Below are 24,149 nucleotides of genomic sequence, written 5' to 3' on the forward strand. Positions count from 1 at the left end.
CTGAGACAGAGACAGGAGTCAGAGCTGGAGGTAGCAGAGCTGAAGATGTTGAGGTTCTCTTTGGGAGTGACAAGGTTGGACAGGATTAGGAACGAGTACATCAGAGGGACGGCTCATGTTGGACGTTTGGGGGACAAAGTTAGAGAGGCCAGGTTAAGATGGTTTGGACACGTCCAGAGGAGGGAGAGTGACTATATTGGTAGGAGAATGTTGGACATGGAGCTGCCAGGCAGGAGGAAAAGAGGAAGGCCAAAGAGGAGGTATATGGATGTAATAAATGAGGATATGAAGCTAGTGGGTGTAAGTGTTGAGGATGCAGAAGATAGGGATAGGTGGAGAGAGATGATTCGCGACCCCTGAAGGGTAAAGCCGAAAGCCGAAAATGTAAGGTGGCTACGTATCGTGCTAGCAGGAAAGTTATAACACTAGACTAGACCACCTTTCGTCACCTGCGTGTTCCTGATATCGATATAGTCCATCCATACACACTAATTACACCACCAAGTAAAACCCGTGGAACCTGAGTGGATGTGTGTACTGCAGCAGGTGATGGGATTCAGAGTGGGTAGTGTGTGCTATAGATACAGCATCAAGGTGCTTCACACCACTGTCACCTTCAAACATAAAACTTTTGCTTTATGAAAGACAATAAGAAGTTCTGGAGGAGGTTTTTTCCATGCTTTCTCTAGTTGTTGAATTTGTCTACTGGGACACTGCAAATTAAAAACTAATAGCCCGGACACGGAATCTGCTTGTCCTATAGGTGCCTGTGGTAGTGATTTGTCCACAGTTGTGTCTATAAGGACACTAGAGTGGAACATGAGGTATGGGGCTGAAACACACTGCTGGTTATATGTGTGGACGAGTAAAATATACTTATCTAGCTGGCTCAGAGATCTGACTGCTGATTAATACTGTAAGAAGTACAGTTACTTTTGGAGGTGGGGTAAAAGCCTGAAACACACATGTACATTAAAAGAGTGATTTGGCGAAGAACTAAATGTATTCATACTATTGGATATATATATATGTATATATCTCAAATGCTGGCACTCAGCCCAGACATTATTGGTGTCCTTATGTTTGCGCAGGGACAGTGTGGCTAGACAAATGTGAGTCACACAGAATCTCCTCCATAAATAAATGCCCACACACCATAAATATATGACTCAGTTCAGTACTGTCTGACTTGTGTGTTTATAAACACGAACACAAACTGTAACATCAGGGAGGCAGCCATCTTAGATAACCTGTAGTATTTCTCCCACCCCATAGTTTAATTAGGTACAGTATCATTGTGTGTGTATATATATATATATATATATATATATATATATATATATATATATATAAATATACCATGTACTGTACATACCGTAGACTTCGAACCCATTGTGACGCTGACGCTTGCTTAAAGTGAATGTGCATGGTCAGTGAAAAGTTGGGCATGTGTTTATTGCTACTTTCATCATGTAGCTTTTCCACAGACCAAAAATTGGCAAATAAATAACGTTCTACGAAAGAATGCTTTCACCCAATTATTTCTTTTTTCAGTGCTGGTTCCCACACTAACATAATGAGAAGTTCCTCGGTGCTGTGTTGAGTATCTGCCTGCTCTCTTTCCTCCGATTTGGAAAACCGATTTGTTTAAATGTGAGCATCCTTTCTCTCGTTCCCTCCCCATTTCTCTCATTACCTTACAGACGTTTTATATATATATATATATATATATATATATATATATATATATATATATATATATATATATATATATATATATATCACCCTCTCAATTTCACTTCCTCTTATCCTTCTAATCTACTCTTTTAAAACATTTGATTATCCAAGGTGTCTTTTCTCCTACCCTACTGCATGATGAATAACGCACTGTTAAAAGTTATTTCACGTCACTGATTGGATCTGTGCACATGAGCAAGTGTTTGTGTGCTTGTCTGTTTGATTAATTGGATTACTAATAGCTTGATGGGGATAGACTGTGCAGGCACACAGTGATGTTATGGCTATGCACCGGTGCTAACTGTTTTCATACTGATTAACAGCTGTCTCCATAAGATCACCTGTCATTAGGCTCGATTATCTGTATTTTTTATTTCACTCGGGTAGTTTTTAACATCCATACAAGCCGAGTGTGTGTATCTGTGGGATCTTTAACCCCGAAGTTAATGTAAATCTGACTTCTTTGTAATAGTGCAGCACCTGCACCCTTCTATAACCTCACCTCTTTTCAACCCTTTGCCCCCTGCCATCCACACCACCTGTCTCTCTCTCTCTCTCTCTCTCTCTCTCTCTGTCTCTCTCTCTCTCACACACACACACACACACACACCACACATTCATCTGTCCCATATTATCACACTCATGGCCCTGTGCTCCCAGACACAACCTGCCCAACACAAAACAACCTTCTGCTCTACTCATGTCTTACATCATCTCCTCCTCTCTCACTCTTACTCACTCTCTCTTTTTCTTCCCCTGTCTGTTTCTCCACTTCCACATTATATCCCACCAGAATAGTTTCTGACTGTGGGTCAAAACAGGTTAAAGACACATAGTGATTTATTACTGTCTATTTCTTACCGTCGCTTTTTTTTGGTGTGTGTGTGTGATCCTTTTTGCACTATCCTCTCTGAGATTTCTTTCAGTTTTGACATCTAGCACGTTGTTGACATCGCTTCTGTCTTAGGCTCGAAGTGTCCAAGCTTAGTGAGCCGCTAACTGTTCCCAAGGACAGACTACAGGCATGCACAAAAGCTTATCGATTAGCTGTCTCTGATTGATGTGCTGATAAGCCAAGTGTCATGGATGGACTGGAAAAGGCTGTGGGTGTGGGCCAGATGAGGTTCGACTCTGCGACATTTCTTCCAAATGGAGAGTCACGGGAACTGTTGGCAGGTCCAGACTACAGTAGCTACCTTCATACTATTTTTTTTTTTTTTACATTAATTTACAGCAGTTACTGAATAGTATACTAATAATAATATACTCATGGAAAAATGTCAGAGCTTCATAATAATTTGTCATAATTTGTTTCCTAATTTAAAAATCTCTCTATAAAACAAAAATGAATCCAACATAGATATCTGATACTGTCTTAACATTTTTTTTAATGTACATTATTACACTATACGTATATTACCTATAAGAGAAGGCAACTGAATAAAGGCAGTGGATGTTGCATGTTCTTTGAGCTGTTTGTATTTCAAACAGGAAGTAATTCATTAGCTCATTATGCACTATTCATCATTAATTAACTGAATAGCCACCAATTGCAGGCCCTGGATTTCCCTGGAATAAAACATTTTTATTCTCTGCTGCTTTATCGTTTTATTCTCAATGGTAATGTTCCTCATTGTCTCGGTTTCTCCCAACCGCGCTCTATTCAACCCGGTGGATAAGACGGAGTCGCAAGCCTCCCAGTGTGCACCAGCCATGGGAAAGTATGCCTTGTTCAGTTGGCTGAGTGCATGGCTGCAGGTCTACTGCACCTGTCTACATGCTGCTGTCAGAGCAGAAAGACTCAGTGGCTTTTCATCTTTCCTACTTTTCTTTTATCTTGCTCTGAGTGCTAGAGAGAGCAAGGAAAGAAGAGAAACAGAGCAGTTTCCATGGCTGTATGTTAATAGAGTCTGTTCACCTATGAGGCATTTTAAAACATTAGCTCTTTTAGCACTCTAATGAAACCTGTTTGCTTTTCTGTTCTAGTATCAGATGGGACTATAATGCATTGGTCAGATGGAATGCAAATAACACTTGCAACGCTTACTGGAATAGGACGGGTGATGGAAATATCATTTCGATTTATTTTTAAAGTTTGGAACAATGTTGGATTAGGCAGAGATGGGGTGGAGAGATGGTGTTGGAGCATGCAGGGATGAGCTGGGAATGGTGTTCAAGAGTGTGAGGATGGGTTGGGGATGGTGTTGGAGCATGCAGGGATGAGGTTGGCATGGTGTTGGAGTGTGTAGCAATGGGGGGTTATAGTGTTTAGCGTGTGGGGGATAGAGTAGGGATAGTTTTGAAGTCTGCAGGGATGGGAAGGGGAGGGTGTTGGGAGTGGGTGAGGATATGGTTTAGAGATGGGGTGGGGATGGTGGAGTGAGCAGGGATGGAAGGGGTGTTGGAGTGAGAGGGGTGATGGTGTGAGGAGGTTGTTAGAATGGGTAGAGATGTGGTGGGAAGAGTGATAGAGTGAGCACGGATGGGGTGGGGAAGGTGTTTGAGGGGGAATGGGATGGGGAGGGTGTTTGAGTGTGTGAGTTTTGGGTAAGGAGGCTGTTGGACCATGCGGCGATGGCGTTTAGATGCTGTTGGAGGTCAGAGATGGGCAGTTAATTAAGACAGACTGGCAGTGAAAACTGATAGACTGCATTCAGTTCTGGCGTGACCATGGAGTGGCCATGAGCTGCCATCTATCAAAGCAGCTCCAGACCTCTGTAATATATACTGCACTGTTATAGTACTGTGAAGCAGTGAGTATGTGAAGCAGACCAGTAAGCCACAGAAACACCACTGGCATCTTCAATCAGTTTGGTATGGTATGTATTTTTTTTGCATGAACAGGCAAGGGTACCTGTGTTCCTATTAAAGTGGATAGATGGTCACAAACTGACACCTGAATTTGTGGAATTTTGTGGAATGAGCTAAAAAAGGATGTTTGAGTGTTGAAGGCACACAAACCTCAGCAGTTTCAGTGAAGTATTGTAGAAGGCCTTCCCGATCGTTTAAGTCAAGTTCAGGTGTATATAACCTTTTGGCCATAACTGTAAATGAGTACGATTAGGCTGTTTAATGTTTAATTGATAGGCTAGGTCAGTGATGAGGTTATCAGTATCGGTTTCTACCCTTGAGCCCATCCCAATTAATCTTTAATCTAATGTAGGAATTAATAAACACCCTGACCATGAAATGTTACTGTACCATTTTAAACAAATTCAGCATTTCCAAGTGCACACTCCCTAATGTGTATCCATATGGCCACATGCATGGGTTACAAACCCTGCTGTGATTAGCATGGAAACCTTGCCTTGATCCTGATCATGAGTCTCTAATAGATGCCACCAATGTGGCAAATCAGAAAAACAAATTTGTCATCTGGGATGATGAAATGCTGGCTCAGATTGGCCAGAGAATAAAACTGAAGAGCGTAAAGACTTGGGGAGAAAGATAGGCATGAATGAAGTTATTAACACAAGGGAGATAGAGGAGAACATAACGACTGAGAGATTTTAGGATAGAGCCATTGAATAGAGACATTAGTACAAGTGAGAGAGATAGGAAAGTGTGTGTGTGTGTGTGTGAGAATATCTCCCTGCCTGTGATGGTTCATTAACACACCGGTGGGGGAGAGGGCAGCTCTCTGTGTGCTTCCAGATCTGATGAAGGGCAACTTTTATAGAGCACATAAACATTACACCAGGTACACACATGTACTAACACGTCTTTTTTAAACACAAAACACAAAGCAATTACAAAATATTAAGAAACGCAGACTGTTCTTCACCGAAGAGAATTAATTATGCGCATATCATTAGAGAAAGTCTAGTTAAATCATGTTAAAAACACTTAAATATGGCTTCATGTTAAAGGTTTCCATTAAACCGAGTGTCTTGAATGATTTCCATGAGTATTCTTGATCCATTTGCCGATACAGATTAATTATACTGTTGTATTTTAATGGATTATGTGAAATGTTTACCATCAGTTCTACGGTTAAGTCCAGAATGATTAACACTCTTTTATTTAAGAAAGTTACTATCTAAAATGAATGTAAATTAATGCATGCACTAATTAAACTTGTATAAAGATGCTGTGAAGTTTCATTCAGATAATTTTGCATGTAATATTTCCTAAGCATGTAAGTCTGTAATTAAAAATATTTTAGCATTTTGCCGTCCAACCAACAGCTTTATAGTATTGAATTTGCACATATATTCACTTCAATTCAAACTTTTATACCTTCATTACAATTAAGAAAACTGAGACTGAAATTATTGACATTAAACCCATTTTATTGTTCTTTGGGGGATGTCGATTATTTCTCTTTTGCATGAAAAATTGTCGGAAATAATGTCATACACACCTAGACAGTGTGCCACACACTAGCACACTATTGCATGCATTATTCATTTTATGTAATGTTTTTTCCCCCTATAAGCTCTGTCAGTTCTTCTGGAGATGACGGTATTGTGGATTGGAATAAAAGTGTGGCCTTGTTAGCTGTTTGAAGATAAAGTGGGATCTGCTTAGCCTTAGCCATAAGCCATAAGCACTTCTGTACTAAAAAATTCTCGCAAATGTTCCTTTGTTTGAAAGCGATCTCTACATGGATGTCACCGATGGGCAATACAGGAAAATTGCTTTTAACTGGAGTATCAGGGAGTCTTGTTAATGCAAATTTATCCTTACTGTTACTTTGCCTGTAGCATTAGTAGCTTCCTAGGCTTGTTTGAATGAATCAAAGTTATGGTCAGTGATTTTGGTTAAACTCCCTCTTTGCTTCTGAAACCACGCCACGCTGAAACGGAGCATTTATACACTAGTGCAAGAGGCAGAGGTTTCTGTATTGACAGGCAGGTAGAGATGTCTTCTTGTCCTGACTGACAGAAAGATGCTGGTTCACATCATTTAGTCGTTCTCTCTGGGCCACCACACAGACCGCAGAGAGTGTTGCCTCGGAGCTGATATTAAGCATTGACAGCTGCAGCCATGGCTATGGTAACCAGAAATAAACCTGGAACTATTGTGCACATGGGCAAATTTGACTGTTTTTTTTCTTTCAACATTGTTTCTAGTTGCCAGGGTAACACCACTTCAGATAATACCAAGGCTAGTACTCGATAGTGATACTTTGATAAGTGTATAGAAAACTACACAACAACTAGAGATTCTGCAGAAATGGATAGCAGATATTAACCATATACACCAATCAGTGAATAAGACGGATTATCTCCTCATCATGGCACCTGTTAGTGGGTGGGATATATTAGGCAGCAAGTCAACATTTTGTCCACAAAGTTGATGTGTTAGAAGCAGGAAAAATGGGCAAGTGTAAGGATTTGAGCGAGTTTGACGAAGGGGCAAATTGTGAAGGATAGACCACTGGATCAGAACATCTCCAAAACTGCAGCTCTTGTGGGGTGTTCCCGGTCTGCAGTGGTCAGTATCCTTCAAAAGTGGTCCAAGGAAGGAACAGTGGTGAACCTGTGACAGGATCATGGGCAGCCAAGGCTCACTGATGCACGTGGGAAGAGAAGGCTGGCCCGTGTGATCCGATCCAACAGACGAGCTACTGTTGCTCAAACTGCTGAAGAAGTTAATGCTGGTTCTGATAGAAAAGGTGTCAGAATACACAGTTCATGATGGGTCAGGGCTGTATTAGCAGCAAAAGGGGGACACTATATTAGGCAGGTGGTCATAATGTTATGCCTGCTCAGTGTATATCTTTTATTTAAATATTTACTTCATGTGTTGTTAAAATGTTTGAAATGTGACATTTCTTTAATGGGCCTGTTACAGTGTATTTAACAAAGATGGAATTTTCATGCACTGCATTTTGAGTGTTGATGTTGAGGTTAATTTTGTTGACCGAGCGATACTTCTGTATCAAACATTTTTATCTTTGGTTTAAAAAAAAGAGAGCGAGAGAGAGAGAGAGAGAGCACAGCATTAATATTATATTATTACGGTTGAAACATGTTTATGAAAAATATCAGTAATTTTGTATTAAGCAGTCAGCACTTCTTACTACGGCTAAATCTCTTTACTGTGGTCTGTACAACTTTAGGTTTATTCAAGTTCATTTTCCATTTTTACTGCTTTTACTTAATATTTTAGTTACATTCTATCACATTATACATCATTTTATGTCATTTCATATCATTTCACTAGAATTGAAAAGTGCATTTTTCAGACACCAGCCAATTTACTTGATCTTTTCTGCTTTTGCGAGGCTCTTTCATCTAAACTTGATGCAGCCAGTAATGCTATAAAAGTGGAAACCCCTCATCTGTGTTAAACTACACGCCATCTCACACTGTATGCATTATTCATTTTATAGGAGCCGTCGGTTCCTTTAGAGTTGCGAATATGGTGGGCTGGAATGAAAGTGTGGCCTTGCTGGCGTTATATTTGGTCGCCTTACCTAACTGTTGCTGCTTAATTCGTTTATTAGCCGCTGAGGGGATGTGAGGAAGACCATGGCAAAAATTGCACCGAAAAAATGCTGAGATCTGTCCGATTCTGGTGCTTTACAATGTTTACGGTGTTTTTCCAGAACTTTCACTGAAATTTCACTTCGTACAGTGTGTGTTTATCTAAAGGTTAAAGTTCAGTTAGCGAGGAAGCTCACGATCCTCGCCTGTATCGTTGCTTATTTAGAAAGTTTTTGAGTAGCATGCTTTCTGCGCTCGTCTTTGATGCCATACAGTATCCCGTCTAATGAGCAAAAACACCGTCTCCTCTGAAATACTGTCCCTTAAAAATGTATTCATTCAGTGATCTAGTGACAGCTAAGCTTCGTAACCTCCCACGGAGCTGTGATTCATCTTCAAAGAGCCAGAGCGAATACAGTTACAGTACAGCATGTAAAAGAGACTCCGCGCTTCTCTCCTTCCTCACTTTCCTTCTCCGAGACTTACGTCCTCCTCCTCTTCGTCCTGTCAAACCTTTTTCTTTTTTTTTTTGAAATACTTCCAGTGAGCCCATTTATTTTATATATCTCTCTTACACACACACTTTCTGTGCGACTCTCTTGCTTCGAGTCTTAATTGAATTGTTTGGAAATGTTTGGTCATTAATAAGACTGCGTTCTCCCAGATGTACGCTGTTGCATCTAGATGAGTAAGCGTGTTGCTATGAAAAGTATGCGGTTCGTGTTTATCGATCTGTATTTCACAACAGGGACGTGAACATGGGAAGGATTATATTTTACATGCTTGCAGGAGAGCACTAATAAGGTCACTAGAAGTCTACTACTGGCAAGAGGTAAAGGTCTAAGTGTAAAGTTTGTGTGTGTGTCCTTGTTCTTGATCAATAGAAAGGATGGCTCTAGGCACTTATCACACACTTGTCATAATAGGCTGAATGGCAGTGCAGCGGGATATGCACGCACACACACTTGCTGAAACACACAGAGGAATAGAGGAGTTCCATTGCCCAGGGCATCAGACCTGTTCCACATTAAACCACTCTCTTAAACCTTATGTGTGAGTGAATGAATGATGTGGATGCATCTGTGTATCTCATCTTTTTTTATTCTTTAGTCATGAGTGTACCTGAGAGAAATTTTGAAGGATCTCTTCTCTTAAATTCATGTGCTCTGTGTGTGTGTGTGTGTGTGTGTGTGTGTGTTTACATGCCTTAATAATCTGAAAGTATTCCAAACCCTAACAATAAAGCCATTATGGTTAACCCAAGAGAAATCTCAAGAAGAATATAATTAGTTTAATAGTGCATTAAATGGAAGAATAATTGCAGCGCAAAACTTTGACCTTGATTACTTTTACAATCTGGATCTGAACAGAAACACGTTCTAAACATGCATTCGTGTCTTCAGGTCATGTCTCATGTGATAAAAGAGTACTGTGGTGAAAGAGTCATGTAAGAGATTTTCATTGATGGGTTCGGCATCCAGTGACGCCCGAATTCCTTGTTTAATACAGTGCTATGCCTAAGTATTCACCCCCTCGTACACATTTCCACTGAACTAGACTTGGGAAGCATCATATTATGTGTTACCCTTGAGCACTTGCTTGTGTCCCTGACTAATCCCCTGTTTGCTAGTCTCTGACTTTCTCTATGCAGTGTCTTTTTTTTTCAACTGCATTTCTTTAATTAGCAAACCTGATATCTCTTTGGTTAGCTCTTCTGTTTTCATGCTGTTTGTTTTCTAAGGGTGTCTTCACACTTGAGACTGCACTCAGGACTGGGACAGGGCTTGTTTGGGGTTGAGCTTACAGTGTTATCTCGGGTTTGTTTTCACAGAGAAGACTGTCAGTTCATTGCACAAATCCATACATCACAGTTGTGCCTGTATTTTGTTTTAGTACCAGCACAAGAACAGTGCCTTTGGGATTCTGCCATGTCATCGGGCAGGGATACCTGCAAAAGAGGAGACATTAAATAAGGCAGGCTAGCATGAGATATACCTTTTTTTTGCGATGAACCATAAAGGTGAGCAAATTGCTCTGTTCCTTAGAAAGCCTGGTCGCTCATATATACACCGATCAGGCATAACATTATGATCAGTGACAGGTGAAGTGAATAACACTGATTATCTCCTCATCATGGGTGGGATATATTAGGCAGCAAGTGAACATTGATGTGTTAGAAGCAGGAAAAATGGACAAGTGTAAGGATTTGAGAGAGTTTGATGAAGGGCCAAATTGTGATGGCTAGACGACTGGATCAGAGCATCTCCAAAACTGCAGCTCTTGTGGGGTGTTCCCGGTCTGCAGTGGTCAGTATCTATCAAAAGTGGTCCAAGGAAGGAACAGTGGTGAACCAGCGACAGGGTCATGGACGGCCAAGGCTCATTGATGCACGTGGGAAGCGAAGGCTGGCCCGTGTGATCCGATCCAACAGACGAGCTACTGTTGATCAAACTGCTGAAGAAGTTAATGCTGGTTCTGATAGAAAAGGTGTCAGAATACACAGTGCATGACGGGTCAGGGCTGTTTTGACACAATATTAGGCAGGTGGTCATAATGTTTTGCCTTGTTGGTGTATCTATGAGTAACTTGCTATTAGCTAAATTCACACAGCATTCACACTTCACTAAATTTGCTGCACTCTCTGGGCAAATGGCAAATACCCCCAATTCCAAGAAAGAATAAAATGCATGTATGAAAACAGCTTAACAAACTCTAAGGCCTCCCAGCAACTGGTGTATTCATATGGAGATTTTGATTCCACACTCCATTCAACTAATTATGTCTTGTGATGAAACATTATACAGCTTGTGAACACCTGATCGTCCAACCCAAACACTGTTCCAGCATAACAATGTCCCTGTGTCCCTGCAAACATTCGAGCTCCATGAAGACATGGTTTTCCAAGGTTGGAGTGGAAGAACTTGAGTGTCCTGCACAGAGCCCTGACCTCAAGTCCACTGAGCACATTTGGGATGAATTGAAACACTGACTGAACCCCAGACCTCACTAATGTTCTGTAGCTGAATGAACACAAATCTCCACAGCCACGCAACACAATTATTATATAGGGTAGGGGCAGGGTTAAATCCATATTTATAATCTAAAATATATGTTTGTAATAAATTTTGCAGTATATTGATTTATATAATCCAAGACTTTTTCTCACATGCACAAATTGTTCATAGTAATCTATGTGTGTGTGCATGTGTGTGTGTGTGTGTGTGTGTGTGTGCGTGTCATTCATTTATCATACCGCCTTGTACTTTGGTTTCGAGGAAGTCTGTGTGTGAGCTGATTAAAGAGTCAATAATGAAATCTAATTAGTAAATTAATTTCCATACAATAAACACACGCACACACGTGCAGACACACACACGTACACCTTTCTTCAGCAAAGCTCTGTATCATTTATCACCCTAACTAATGTTGCTCTCATTCAGCGCGTTAGCTGTGTGTTAATCAATAGGTGCTCCGGATCCAGTTTCCTGAAGCCGACACACTCTAAAACAGGAAATAGGTCCTCTGCTGGGTTATGAAGTCTCATCAGTACATGATCGATACAAAATCATAACTCACTTGGTCACTAATCACACAATGTGTGTATCTATGTGTGTGTGTGTGTAAGTGAGCGCTGGGGAACTGAAGGTGGCAAAGGAGAGTTGGACACTCAGAGAGTCAAGGAGGTATGAACTATAAAACATCTGAGCCAAGCTATTTTAGGCTACACCCCTGAGGATAAGAAAGAAAGAGAGAGGATGAGAGAGTATGTCAGGATAGGGGAAAAAAAGACATGGCAGTATTCATGTGAATCAAACGCAGCATCCCCACCCTCACTGTGCACGTTGCTTCTGCTATCATTCACAAATAACACCCTCCCTTCTTTCCTCTTTGCCTTCTCTTTTCTCCTCTCGGTCGTTCAGGGCTCAGCATACCAATGAGCAGGGGACTGCACCACTGCGCTCCTCCTCCCCGGGAGTCGTGACTTTCTTCTCATCCCCTCTCTTATATACTGTCTTGCCTTTGGCTGCACTCTTAAGGCCCACTTCACATCCCGTATTCTTTTGGGTTGCGTTTCCATTCTCTTCCTTTGCACACCTCTGCCGGCCGATCGCGAGTTATCTGATCATGGCCCGGTTTTATTTAGAGTTTTAGGACAGGGCAAAGTGACAGCATGATATAGATACTGCAGTGCATTTTTATCATGATCTGTGCTTATATACAGAGGCTTTCATTCTCCCTCTTTATCGTGTTAAATGCTGTAAATGCAGTGTTTCTAGTTGCCACTAAATTTCTCTGGTTGGATTTTTAAGCAGACTACAGTTATGAATCATTTCACTCATGCATACCAATATGTTCGTTTAAGAAAGGACTCTACAGTGGACAGCACAGCCAGCGTAAGCCCCCGAGTCAGCATTCAGCTGCTGTCCACCACACTCCACGCCTACACGCCTCCCATCCCCAGACCCACCCACTCAACCCCAGTTCCATGTCTTACTCTCCTGTCTGTCTTGCTATCCTGGTGTGTTTCAATTCTGATGGTAAATAAAGGTCTATTACATGCATCAGTGCGCTTCGGGCCCCGAGCTTTGCACAGCGCTACATTAGAGCACATCTGAGCTCTACACACAGGCCTAATGTAATCCTGCTCACACCACGTTGCGTTAAATACAGCATGGGCATCTGTTTACTGTAAGACACAATTCTCCGCTTAACACCGTCACAGTGAATAACTTTGATTAATTCATTAATAGTCTTATGATCATGTTCGCGTCTCATTTAGCCTGAGGCGGTTTGCTATTTTGGTGCATAGAGTGAGAAAGAGAGAGAGAGATTTCTGTGCCCTTCCTTTTTTGAAGTTTGTTCGTTCGGTCCCAGAAAGAATCTCTCTTCACTTCAGGCATTTTCCCTTCATTAACCTGCTTGACCATCAGCTTTGAGTCTCCTTCTGAATATCAAGCACCTCTTATCTTCCACTGCATTTGTAACTGTGTGTGTGTGTGTGTGTGTATATATATGTGTGTGTGTGTGTTGAGCTTGAGTCAATTGATTCGAGAATAGCTGATAGATTACTGATATTGTGATGGTCATTAAACTTGACAACTTAAACGGAGGAAAATGTTTCGGATGCTGTAAGGGTTTTCGACACAGCGAGCAGCAAAAAAAAATAAAAAATCTCTCTCCGCTCCACTTGTCTCCCGCTGTTTCACATATGAAATGGTTGAAAAAGCCCTGCTTAGGGCAGCTTTGGATACAGCAGGTGAAAAATTGCTTACATCTCTCACGTGGTAGCCATAGTAACAGCAATGCCATAGATGACACGTGTCTAAGGAGGATTGTGGCGTTATTCCACACCTCCAGGCTACATAAATACAGAAATAGAAAATGATTGTTTCAACAAATTTCTAAACGCATCTGTGGGATGATGGAAACTTTAATGACGTCATCTCACACGATTATTACCATGCACTTGTCTGTACAGCATGAAAAGCCTGTGAGAAGAGGCGGCAGCTCTTTTATCACGTATGTAATATACTGGAGAAACCTTCTACACCTGCCTTCATGACTGGATCATGATATATTTCACAATGTCACAGTGCCATTGAACAATTAACTAACACTGAAATGCCAATTCTTTTATGATTTAAAAAAATGATCCTTATATTATGATTGATTTCTATAAAGAAATGCCATGATGGAAAAGTGGGCAGTATGAAATGACACATTTGGATTAAAATAGTGACCAAAAAGTTTTGAGTAATTCAGAATTCGAGGAGACGATGGAGCTAAATTCACCCAGGAGGTTATATTTCCTAAATAGGCCATGCTCCTCACTGGTACACGGGATTAAGTATAAAGCATAAATATTGGACAGCGTGGCATTTGGATAAAACCTTAGGAGTATGACAGTTGTGGAGATGATGATGATGATGATGATGATGATGATGACGCCTAAATCTTTCTATGCTAAAATCAAGATGCAGCTGAACTTACATGTCCCTTTCTCAAGAAGTCTGGCCAAAGTGTGGTTTTCAGTCAGGTTCAATAGGCATTAAAAAAAAATGTAAATACGTGTTAGGAAGATAATACACGCAATTTAGAAAAAATATCTGCTGAGCAGGCACAATATAAATCCTCTGAAATGCAATCTTCAAATGCTGTCCTGGCAAGTCCTCCTTCTCTCACAAGCCTGTCTACTTCATCTGTTCTAGGAGAACTGTGTATGAACTTGGCAAGACTAATTAATTATTACAAATAGGCTAATGCCTGAAAGCACATTTGGCCTAGCTAATAATAAATCAGGGGGGAAAAAAAGGTAATAAAGAAGCATAAGCTGAAGTATGCTAGTTCTTTTCTAACAGAGTTTTTAGCTTAATGGTATTTCCAGACCTGGGTCTATTTGTACAAGCCGGGGGGATGGGATATGTTTTCCATGGAGATTACAAATGTTACACAGCTAATTGCTGAGCTAGATATCTGATCTGGTAAAAATTTCAAGCATTTCAAATACATTCAGGGCACTAGTATACAGAATGGGAAGCAATACTAGTAAAATGAACAGTAATGGGTAACAATTTCTAACCATGCCCGTTCATGGAAGAGGATGAATTCCCTATTTGAGATTCTGTCTATTGTCTATACCCGCTTTATTCCAAATTAGGGTCACGGGGGTCTGCTGGAGCCTATCCCAGCGCACATTGGGCGAAAGGCGGGGGTACACCCTGGACAGGTCCCATTTGAGATTCTCTTTTTGGATAAAATGTGATCATTTAATGCTATAGACCAGTGCATTAGAAATAAAACTCAAATGGAAGTGAATTGAAATGTTGATGGTGAAGAACAAAGACCTAGTGATGCTCACATTTTCAGATCATTTTCCGTTTCTTTCTATAAACTGCAGCGTCCAAGTGAGCTAAATGCAGGACACTCTGTCTAGACCCAGTTTTTGGGGGGTTTTTCCTCTCACGGGAATGACAGATGATCCTAATGCACTCACTATCAAATTCACTCTTTCTCCAAACTCTAACTTCTCCAAAGCAACCCTCTGTCCATGATAGACACTGGAAAATATCAGGCCAGGCCCTCGAGCATGTCAGAGCATTTTTTTTTTTAGCGAGCGATACATCCAACCTGCCACCTGCTGATTTCCACAAAGCGGACTCCGAGGCTAAATGTGCAGGAGTTTCGAGGTTAAAGGGTTCACCTGAACGTGCACTGATCGTGACACGGCTCCGTTTTATAGGCATCATGTCACTGACAAAGCGGTGAACAACTGGCAGCTCCGTCCTTTTTAGTGGACAAAATACGAAAGAAAGGAGAAATGAAAATGACCAAGCCTGTGCCCAGCCGCTTATTATGCACACTTCAGATGAAAGTGCTGCGCTGTAAACTGATCCGTTTCACAGCGAGTCAACAAATACAGAATTAAAAACACAAAGTGGGGGGTGTTCAGGGGTGATATGTAGTTTCGGGGTGGGGTAGGGGGTAACGGATGGCATTTTACTGCTTGCTTATTCTCATCAGCCAGATGTTGTCCAGAAGGTAAATGAGACAGCAGCATTATAATCTATAATCCTCAAACCAGTGATAGATGGCAGATATTGTTTATATTTAATAAGAATATCCAGAGAAGAAAAATAAGTACACTGCTAAAAGATGGCATCTTAGCAAGTTAAAATAGCTTGAATATATTCAAAATGAGATAGTATTTCCAATTAAACCAAATTTAAGATAATGTAATCTATTTCTAGAAATATTATAATTTTTATTCTATTGACAGACTATATGGCTAATTTTAAGGATTGATTGGTTTCCTCTCCAGTGCAAAGACATGCTTTGAAGGCATCTTAGTGTGTGTGTGTGTGTGTGTGTGTATGATTGTAACCTGTACAAAGTCCAAAAAACATTTTTGGATTTGGATATTTGCACTAGACACACTATATCTGTTTGGTCTAAATGCTTATTACTTCTCAGTGTACATAAATAATATTTTCTGTGCTACAGTGTTAAATTGCTATGTACTCTTGACTCAAGCCTGGAGTGTTAAAAGCCTCGCAGATGTAAATTACACAAATGGAAGTGTGTGTACACTGCAGTGTAGACAAATATCGGAGCGCCCCCTTCTTCCTCTAACAGATGGGTGATTAAAAACACTCAGAAATCCTAACAAATTTGCAGATGTTTTCCACATGAACTCAAGGCAGCGCCGTGTCACTGTGCTGTAGCTGTACTTCTGCAGAGTTACACTCTCGGTGCATTGTTTTCTCGCAGTGCATTGCATTTAAAAAATGGCTTTTTGATGAATGCGTGCATTGCATGCGAAGGCAGTCGGAAAGGCGCGTAGGTAATAGAGCACTGGGAATATTAGGAATATATAGCAAACAGCTGGAATATCACGCAGGACAATGCTTTTGCTGTCCCTTTATGCTGATTAAGGACTCATAATTGGTCATTTTTGCGGCCAAGAGGATCTTTCACTAGCGCTGGAAGATATGGAAAAGACTGTAACATGATGTGTGAAATAATTTTGAAACACAACGTGTATATGTGTAATTTGTGAATGGGAAAATAATCTATTTATTAAAGTGAGTAACAGTGGGATTGGTCAGTGCTGTAGAATTGCTGATGATACTCAGACTCTCAGAAAACTGATTAACGACAAGATTTATCACAATATCTATGTGGTATAGTCATCATTTCCTAGCCCTAATCATAACTGTCCACCAACTGCATTCACTCTTCTGTTCGCTGTCTCTGACTTGCCTCCTACGTGACCACGCCCCCTGTCGCTTACCGTTCGTCTAATTATGCACTTTTAATACGTCTGTATTTGAAATATGTTTTTGTGTGTCGTTCCTTACCTCTTCGTGGACACGTACACTGACCTAGGGTTGAGGCATTGCATGTTTTAACCCTGCTGTCAATTTATTGACCGCTTTTTCGGATATTGATCCCTGCTTAAGACAGCTCCGCATCTATATTACTGTCACCTCTTGCTCTCCTCCAATACAATTAACAACGCAGCTCTCCGGGAATCTCTGTGGAAGTCAGGTTCTATATGTTTCATGAGAGAACTTCATCACCTCGGATCACGTCTCCGACAGCTGATATTTACGCTGCAGCGCTTTTCACAAACCTATTTTCTTTTTTAAGGTGAAGCAAGGGATACATTCTGATGCAAATTCAGACCCGCAGGTTAATGCGTTTTAGATGTTAGCGTGCACATGTCACACGGAGAGGTGCTCAATCCTGTTCCGACTCCATTAGATTGAAGTGTGATTGATGCGAACTACCAGTCAACCAGCTGTTCATTCACTCAGCTTAAACTCTATTACACAAGCATAGTTAATAAGAGGGTTGACACATCAGCGAGCACATACGCACATACTTAATAAGCATGCTGGCACCGTCATCACTCGATTGACAGGAAAAGGATGGGGGTGACTTACTCCAGTTCTAAATACAGTTGTAGAGTGCACACACACACACACACAGCGCTCACACACACACACATATTCACATGGACATTTTGAGAATGCAGCGGGACTCATGCTTGTTTTTTTCCCACAGACTAAAATCATTGTGAGCTGAATCATTCTCTCTTTCTCAGCTTCTTCCTCTCAGTATCTCTCGATCGCTTTTGCTTTCACTCTGTTCCTGTTGGGTTGCATCGGCCCCTCACCACAAACACCTTCCTCGCCCGCTCCTCTCTCCTGTCGCTCTGATTCTCACACTGTCTTTCATCTGCTTGTCTGAGTGCTTTTAGGTAATCTTCATGTCATTCGGCCCCGTCACGTCATACGAATAGGCTTTTTAACCGTGTCTTGTTTCGCTCTGTTGCCAAATGATGCCTACGGTGTGTTAGAGAGTTCATTTTGTGCCTAAATCATTTGAGGGGGCACCAAAATAAATGCAAATCATAAGAAATTCAACCTAAATTTGGTGAGTTTGCAAATGGATTAATTTGTCATTGACACTCCTCAGGAACATGAGCAAAAAGGAATATATAGGTGTGAGGCAAGAAAACAACCGGAAGTGTCTATGTCAGGTCTCCTTGCACACACACTTTTATATTTAGGTGCAATTTGGAGGAGTCAGTTCACCTGGGAGATGAGAGGAAACTGGAGAACCTTAACCAGGATCCCAGTAGAAACACTGTAGAGTCACCTAAGCTCAGGATTGAACCGGGAACCCTGGGGCTGTGAGGTGTCAGTGTTATAGTGCTAATACTATTATTATTTGTAGCACTAGTATTAATAATAATAATAATAATAATAATAATAATAATAATAATAATAATAATATGGAAATAATTGGCATCTCCATGAGTAACTTTTAAAGTCCTCACTGTAGATAATGCCTTGTTTAAATGATAGGAAATAATAGTCTTGTTTCCCAGCATGACATGCACTGCCGGTTCTTTTATTGTGACATTTTATTTTGCCTTTGGTCTTGTCTCTGCCCCTGTCTTGGCATTAGTTTATTTCCCAATTGTGTCTTCCTATTCTCCATTTAGATCCTGATTAGTTTGTCTATTTATTCCCTCTTGTGTCTATTTACCGAACCTTTTTTCTCCGTTTCCCATATACTTTACGCACTTGTGTCCTGCCTCCTAATCAGCACACGTTACACACTGAGCCTCTCTTCCTTAGAATCACCTCTATAGAGTATATATCAAGCTTGTTTATATTCTTAGGGTCGCTCATGTGGACTGAGCGCAGATTTTCAAATCTACAGACTGATAATGCCAGTTCGCTTCGTGCCCCAAAGCCATTTCTCTGTTGATCCGGATGCATATTTGTGGTCATTATCTCGTTGAAAGATTATTCTCTGTCCAGAAAGCTCGATTATGGTTTCCCAACCACAGCGCAAGGCTCCAATTGTAGTTTCAATGACTCTTGAAGCTGAGACGCTGCATATTGTGGATTGCTCTCAGAAATCTTTCTTTTTTTGGACCGATGCGTTTGTTGTTATGGAGGTGACATCGAAAAACTGACTCTGACACATGACTGTCTGATTATAGCTGCTCCAGACATTTGAAACGTTTTATTATGCCCATGTTTGTGCTTCATGCTACTGTTAGGTATTTTAATGTCTATTACCAGATTGCCTTTTTCAAGGTTTTAGATATGTGTTCTTTCCCCTTTATGATGGATGAAATTAGGTAAAGGGATACCATTATTTCAGTACTGTTTTGCTTATTCATTCATTACTTCTGTTCATTTAGAAGCTTCCAAACCTTAGTTGGACTATGCTGATGGTCAGTGGGCTGTAACTTGTCATACTATTTGACTATGTCTATTTATGCCTTAAAATCAGATGAACATAACCAGATACAGGATTAGCATCCTTGGCGATGGACACACTAGCACTATAACAGTGTTTCCTCTGTCACAAGCTTGGCCTGGATTGCAGAGTGAGGGCTGGGCACGGACACCCGAACGCCGGCCAAACATTTTTCCCACAGTACCATTTGACTAATCCAAATGAATGCCAGTTTTCAATATGGCAGCCATGCAGAGGCGCTCTTTGCCAGACCTGAAGACTGAAAAGGATCATCAGGCGGTGTGGCCTGATTTTCCACTCAAATAAACACACATACAGAAAAAATGGAGCCCAATGTTACTCCACTGCGGTATCACATATTTACACAGCCAGGTGAGAGCACAGGGTTGCACAGCTCTTTTACTGTCACCTATAAAACCAAGCTTTTTAGATGTGCCGGAGTGCTCTGTGGGCTACAGGCTATAGTAACTGTAGGATGGATGGCGTCTGCAGTGGATGTGAACTGAGTTTTACTGCTGTCAGTCACAATGAGAAAGCATTCCTCCTACACAGCAGTAGAACATATTTTAAAAGGCATGTCACTGCAGCTGGAGTATGTCCGAGAGAAGCCTGACTGCTCAGGGTTTGTCTCTACACATGGTTGTGTACTGATTCAGTCATCTCTGTCTCTAGTCATAAGCAAGAGGTAGCAAGTAGCTTCCACAAACATTTATTCAGGTGTCCTACAATAATGAGAAGTCTGTGTGTGTGTGTGTGTGTGAGAGAGAGAGAGAGAGAGAGAGAGGCAAAGCTAGCAGCAAACACGCACGTGATAGTTAACAGTAGGAATAAATGTGATAATCAAATGCATATCCTGCGGGCCAAATTACCTCCTGATTTCCTGATTACAATCTGCACCATAATTGTTTGCGTTTGGATGAAAATGGGAAGTGGAATGGGAGTGAGGTTAGGCTTAAAGAATAATTCTGCTGAGGCAGTTGTACAAAAATGAACATGTGTGGCTCTCACTGTAAATCTCCAGACTCAGTTACTTTGACCATGTTACTTTTCAATACATGAAATGTATTCTTATTAATACTGATAATGATCATTTAATTTCAGTGCCAGTGTACTGTAACAACAGGACCTTAGGTTAGACGTGGCCCGGATTATCGTAGGGTGTTTTGTTTCTATGAAACACCAAACATAAATTCGTGAAATTCTGCTGATGCGGCTTTATGTCACGTCTTTCTTTCAGCGGTGATGCATGCAAAAGATGTCAAAGTAATAGTTCCCTCTTGTGGAGAATATTCAGGCTGCTAAATGTGATGAAGCAAGACACAAAACGGATTTCAGTGACTTAGTAATTGACAGAGTAAGTGACTAATCGACAGACTGAATGAGTGACTGAGTAAAAACTTGACTGATGAAAACTTGACTGCATGACTCACTAAGAAAGTGACCGACTAACTGAGTGAATTTCTGAGAAACAAAATAAGTAAGGGAGGGAGGGAGGGAGGGAGGGAGTGGGTGAGTGAGTGAGTGAGTGAGAGAGTGAGTGAGTGGGTGAGTGAGTGAGTGAGTGAGGGAGTGGGTGAGGGAGGGAGGGGGTGGGGGAGGGAGGGAGGGCGTGAGTGAGGGAGGGAGGGAGTGAGTGAGTGAGTGAGGGAGGGAGGGAGTGAGTGAGGGAGTGGGTGAGGGAGGGAGGGAGGGAGAGAGTGGGTGAGTGAGTGAGTGAGTGAGGTAGGGAGGGAGGGAGGGAGGGAGGGAGTGGGTGAGTGAGTGAGTGAGTGAGTGAGGGAGGGAGGGAGTGGGTGAGTGAGTGAGTGAGTGAGTGAGTGAGGGAGGGTAGTGGGTGAGTGAGTGAGTGAGTGAGGGAGGGAGTGGGTGAGGGAGTGAGTGAGTGAGTGAGTGAATGAGTGAGGGAGGGAGGGAGGGAGGGAGGGAGGGTAGTGGGTGGGTGGGTGAGGGAGTGAGTGAGTGAGTGAGTGAGGGAGGGAGTGAGTGAGGGAGTGAGGGAGGGAGGGCGTGAGTGAGTGAGTGAATGAGTGAGGGAGGGAGGGAGGGAGTGGGTGAGGGAGTGAGTGAGTGAGGGAGGGAGGGAGGGAGTGGGTGAGTGAGGGAGGGAGGGAGGGAGGGAGGGAGGGAGGGAGTGGGTGAGTGAGTGAGTGAGTGAGTGAGGGAGGGTAGTGGGTGAGTGAGTGAGTGAGTGAGGGAGGGTAGTGGGTGAGTGAGTGAGTGAGTGAATGAGATAGATAGATAGATAGATAGATAGATAGATAGATAGATAGATAGATAGATAGATAGATTATACTGGAAAAGAAATGAAGCCACACACACACACACACACACTTAGAAAGAGAGATGAGAGAGGAAATCAAGGTAGTAGATAGTAGTTACAGAGCTCTCATGCTGCTTTGGGCAAACAAAGAAAGGCACTCAGCTGTGACTGAGACCTATTTGTGTATGTGTGTGTGTCTGTGTTTGTATATATATATGTGTGTGTGTGTGTGTGTGTGTGTGTGTCTGTGTGTCTGTGCTTGTGTGTGTGTGTGTGTGTGTGTCTGTATGTGTCTGTGTTTGTGTGTGTGTAACTGGTGATATGGTAATTGTGGCTTCTTCATCTATGAATCTAATGGAGTGCAAAGTAAATTGCAGGTTTGTCCTTGGTTTTCATAAACATATTACATGCATATAGAAAGGCATGTAAACACACACACACACACACACATTTACATGTACACACATTTACAATCTCATACTTTGAAACTGTGGTATCCTAGCAACTAAAAAGCCGAAGGACAGAGCTTGACTCAGGAGAATTTTGTGTGTGTGTGTGTGTGTGTGATTGCATGTTTGATTAGGGTATTTAAAGATTTTATCAATACTTAAAACTGGTATCTTTTAAGAGTTGTTCATGAAATATTTTCTTAATAAATATGTTCATTTACTTATTACTGTATGACTCATACAGTTCTCATGCAACTCTCTCTCTCTCTTTCTCTCTCTCTCTCTTTCTCAGTGCTCAGTATAGGAGAAGGGGGCTTCTGGGAGGGCACAGTAAAAGGGAGGACCGGCTGGTTTCCTGCAGAGTGTGTGGAGGAGGTGCAGATGAGACAGTATGACCCTCGACTAGGTAAGTAATGAAGCAACTATACACACAAACACTGAACCTTTGCAGGCTCTAGCATTCAGGTTGCTAACCTTGCCTCTTGACACACACACATACACACACACGCACACACACTTCACAGTAAACACTTCATTTGTGTGACATCCCCTGCTTTGTTGTATAATGGGATTATTTCATCCTGGTACTGGTTGCATTAAATATGGCATTTAAAGCTTTTTGAGTGAGATACTTAAAACAGGTGTGTGTGTGTATGTGTGTGTGTGTGTGATATTTTATATATTCTTCAAGAAGATTGGAAAAGAACATTGTCTGAGAATAAACTCTTTGTAACTTTGTAACATAGCAACCACCAGTCTGAACAGTTTCAAACTCTAATAGTTTTTATTATTCCTTTTAGAAAAAGGAATCTCTAAAATCTCTAAATAGATTTTAGAGATTTTAGAGATTCTAGAGATTTTAAATCTCTAGAATCTCTAAAAAAAGGAATCACTGTCTCTTTATTGTAATGCACACACACACACACACACACAGATCAGGCATAACATTATGACTACCTGCCTAATATTGTGTTGGTCCTCCTTTTGCTGCCAAAACGGTCCTGACCCGTCATGCACTGTGTATTCTGACACCTTTCTATCAGAACCAGCATTAACTTCTTCAGCTATTTGAGCAACTCTCCCCGATGAGCCTTGGCCGCCCATGACCCTGTCACCGGTTTACCACTGTTCCTTCCTTGGACCACTTTTGATAGATACATCCAGGTCACCGCGCCCAAAGCAGGGATCAAACCCAGATCTCTGTGGAAGCCGTGTGCGCCCGGCTTTATTCACATGGGTAGACAACACAAAACATGGAGCGAACTAAACATGGTTAACAAAAACACAACGTGAGCTTTCAAAAGCAGGTCATGACAGCTCTTGGACATCAAACAAACTGACAAAAACAACAAACGAACAAACATACAATGACTGACGATGACAGGTACACAAGGGCTCATATACACTACTCACAAAAAGTTAAGTTAAGTTAACTTATTGTCTACTGAGGCATGGCATTCCACTCTTCTTGAAGGGCGGCCCTCAGGTCATTGAGGTTCTGGGGTGCAGGGTTACGAGCCTCTACATGGCGTCTCGGCTGATCCCATAGGTTTCCTACGGGATTCCGGTCTGGTGAAAGTGCAGGCCACTCCATTTGAGGTACCCCAGCCTCCAGCAGTCGTTCCCTAATGATGCGACCTCGATGAGCCGGAGCATTGTCGTCCATGAAGATGAAATTAGGCTTGTGTTGTTCATGCAGGGGCACAATGACTGGATTAATGATGTTATTCAGGTAGTATTGGCTTGTCACTGTACCATTCACAAGATGTAGGGCAGTTCTGTATTGAGTAGACACAACTGCCCACCCTGTAACACCACCACAACAGTGCCTGATGCATAGCTCTCTCCTTGACGTCTCCAACATCGTTGGCGGCCATCATTTCTGCTCAACGTGAATTGACTCTCATCAGAGAACAGCACTGAGGCCCATTGGTCCCTTGTCCAGCGTAAATGCTCCCTGGCCCGACGCTTGTGCCCGGTGGTGTG

General features: G+C 41.7%; 1 protein-coding gene across 11 annotated transcripts in view; it reads left to right on the forward strand.

Annotated features, from left to right (window-relative positions):
* Positions 1-24,149, forward strand: part of shank3a (SH3 and multiple ankyrin repeat domains 3a) — a 253,618-nt gene that overhangs the window by 190,863 nt on the left and 38,606 nt on the right. For all 11 annotated transcript variants that reach the window (XR_009204503.1, XM_058388450.1, XM_058388454.1 and 8 more), the window contains one exon: positions 22,456-22,569. Coding sequence is in view for 10 of the 11 variants with exons in the window: in XM_058388450.1 (XP_058244433.1) it covers positions 22,456-22,569 (114 nt within the window). In the remaining variant the exon portion in view is untranslated. The remainder of the gene's footprint in view (positions 1-22,455; positions 22,570-24,149) is intronic.

Source organism: Hemibagrus wyckioides, linkage group LG04 (assembly GCF_019097595.1).
Source record: "Hemibagrus wyckioides isolate EC202008001 linkage group LG04, SWU_Hwy_1.0, whole genome shotgun sequence".
Lineage (NCBI taxonomy): Eukaryota > Metazoa > Chordata > Actinopteri > Siluriformes > Bagridae > Hemibagrus > Hemibagrus wyckioides.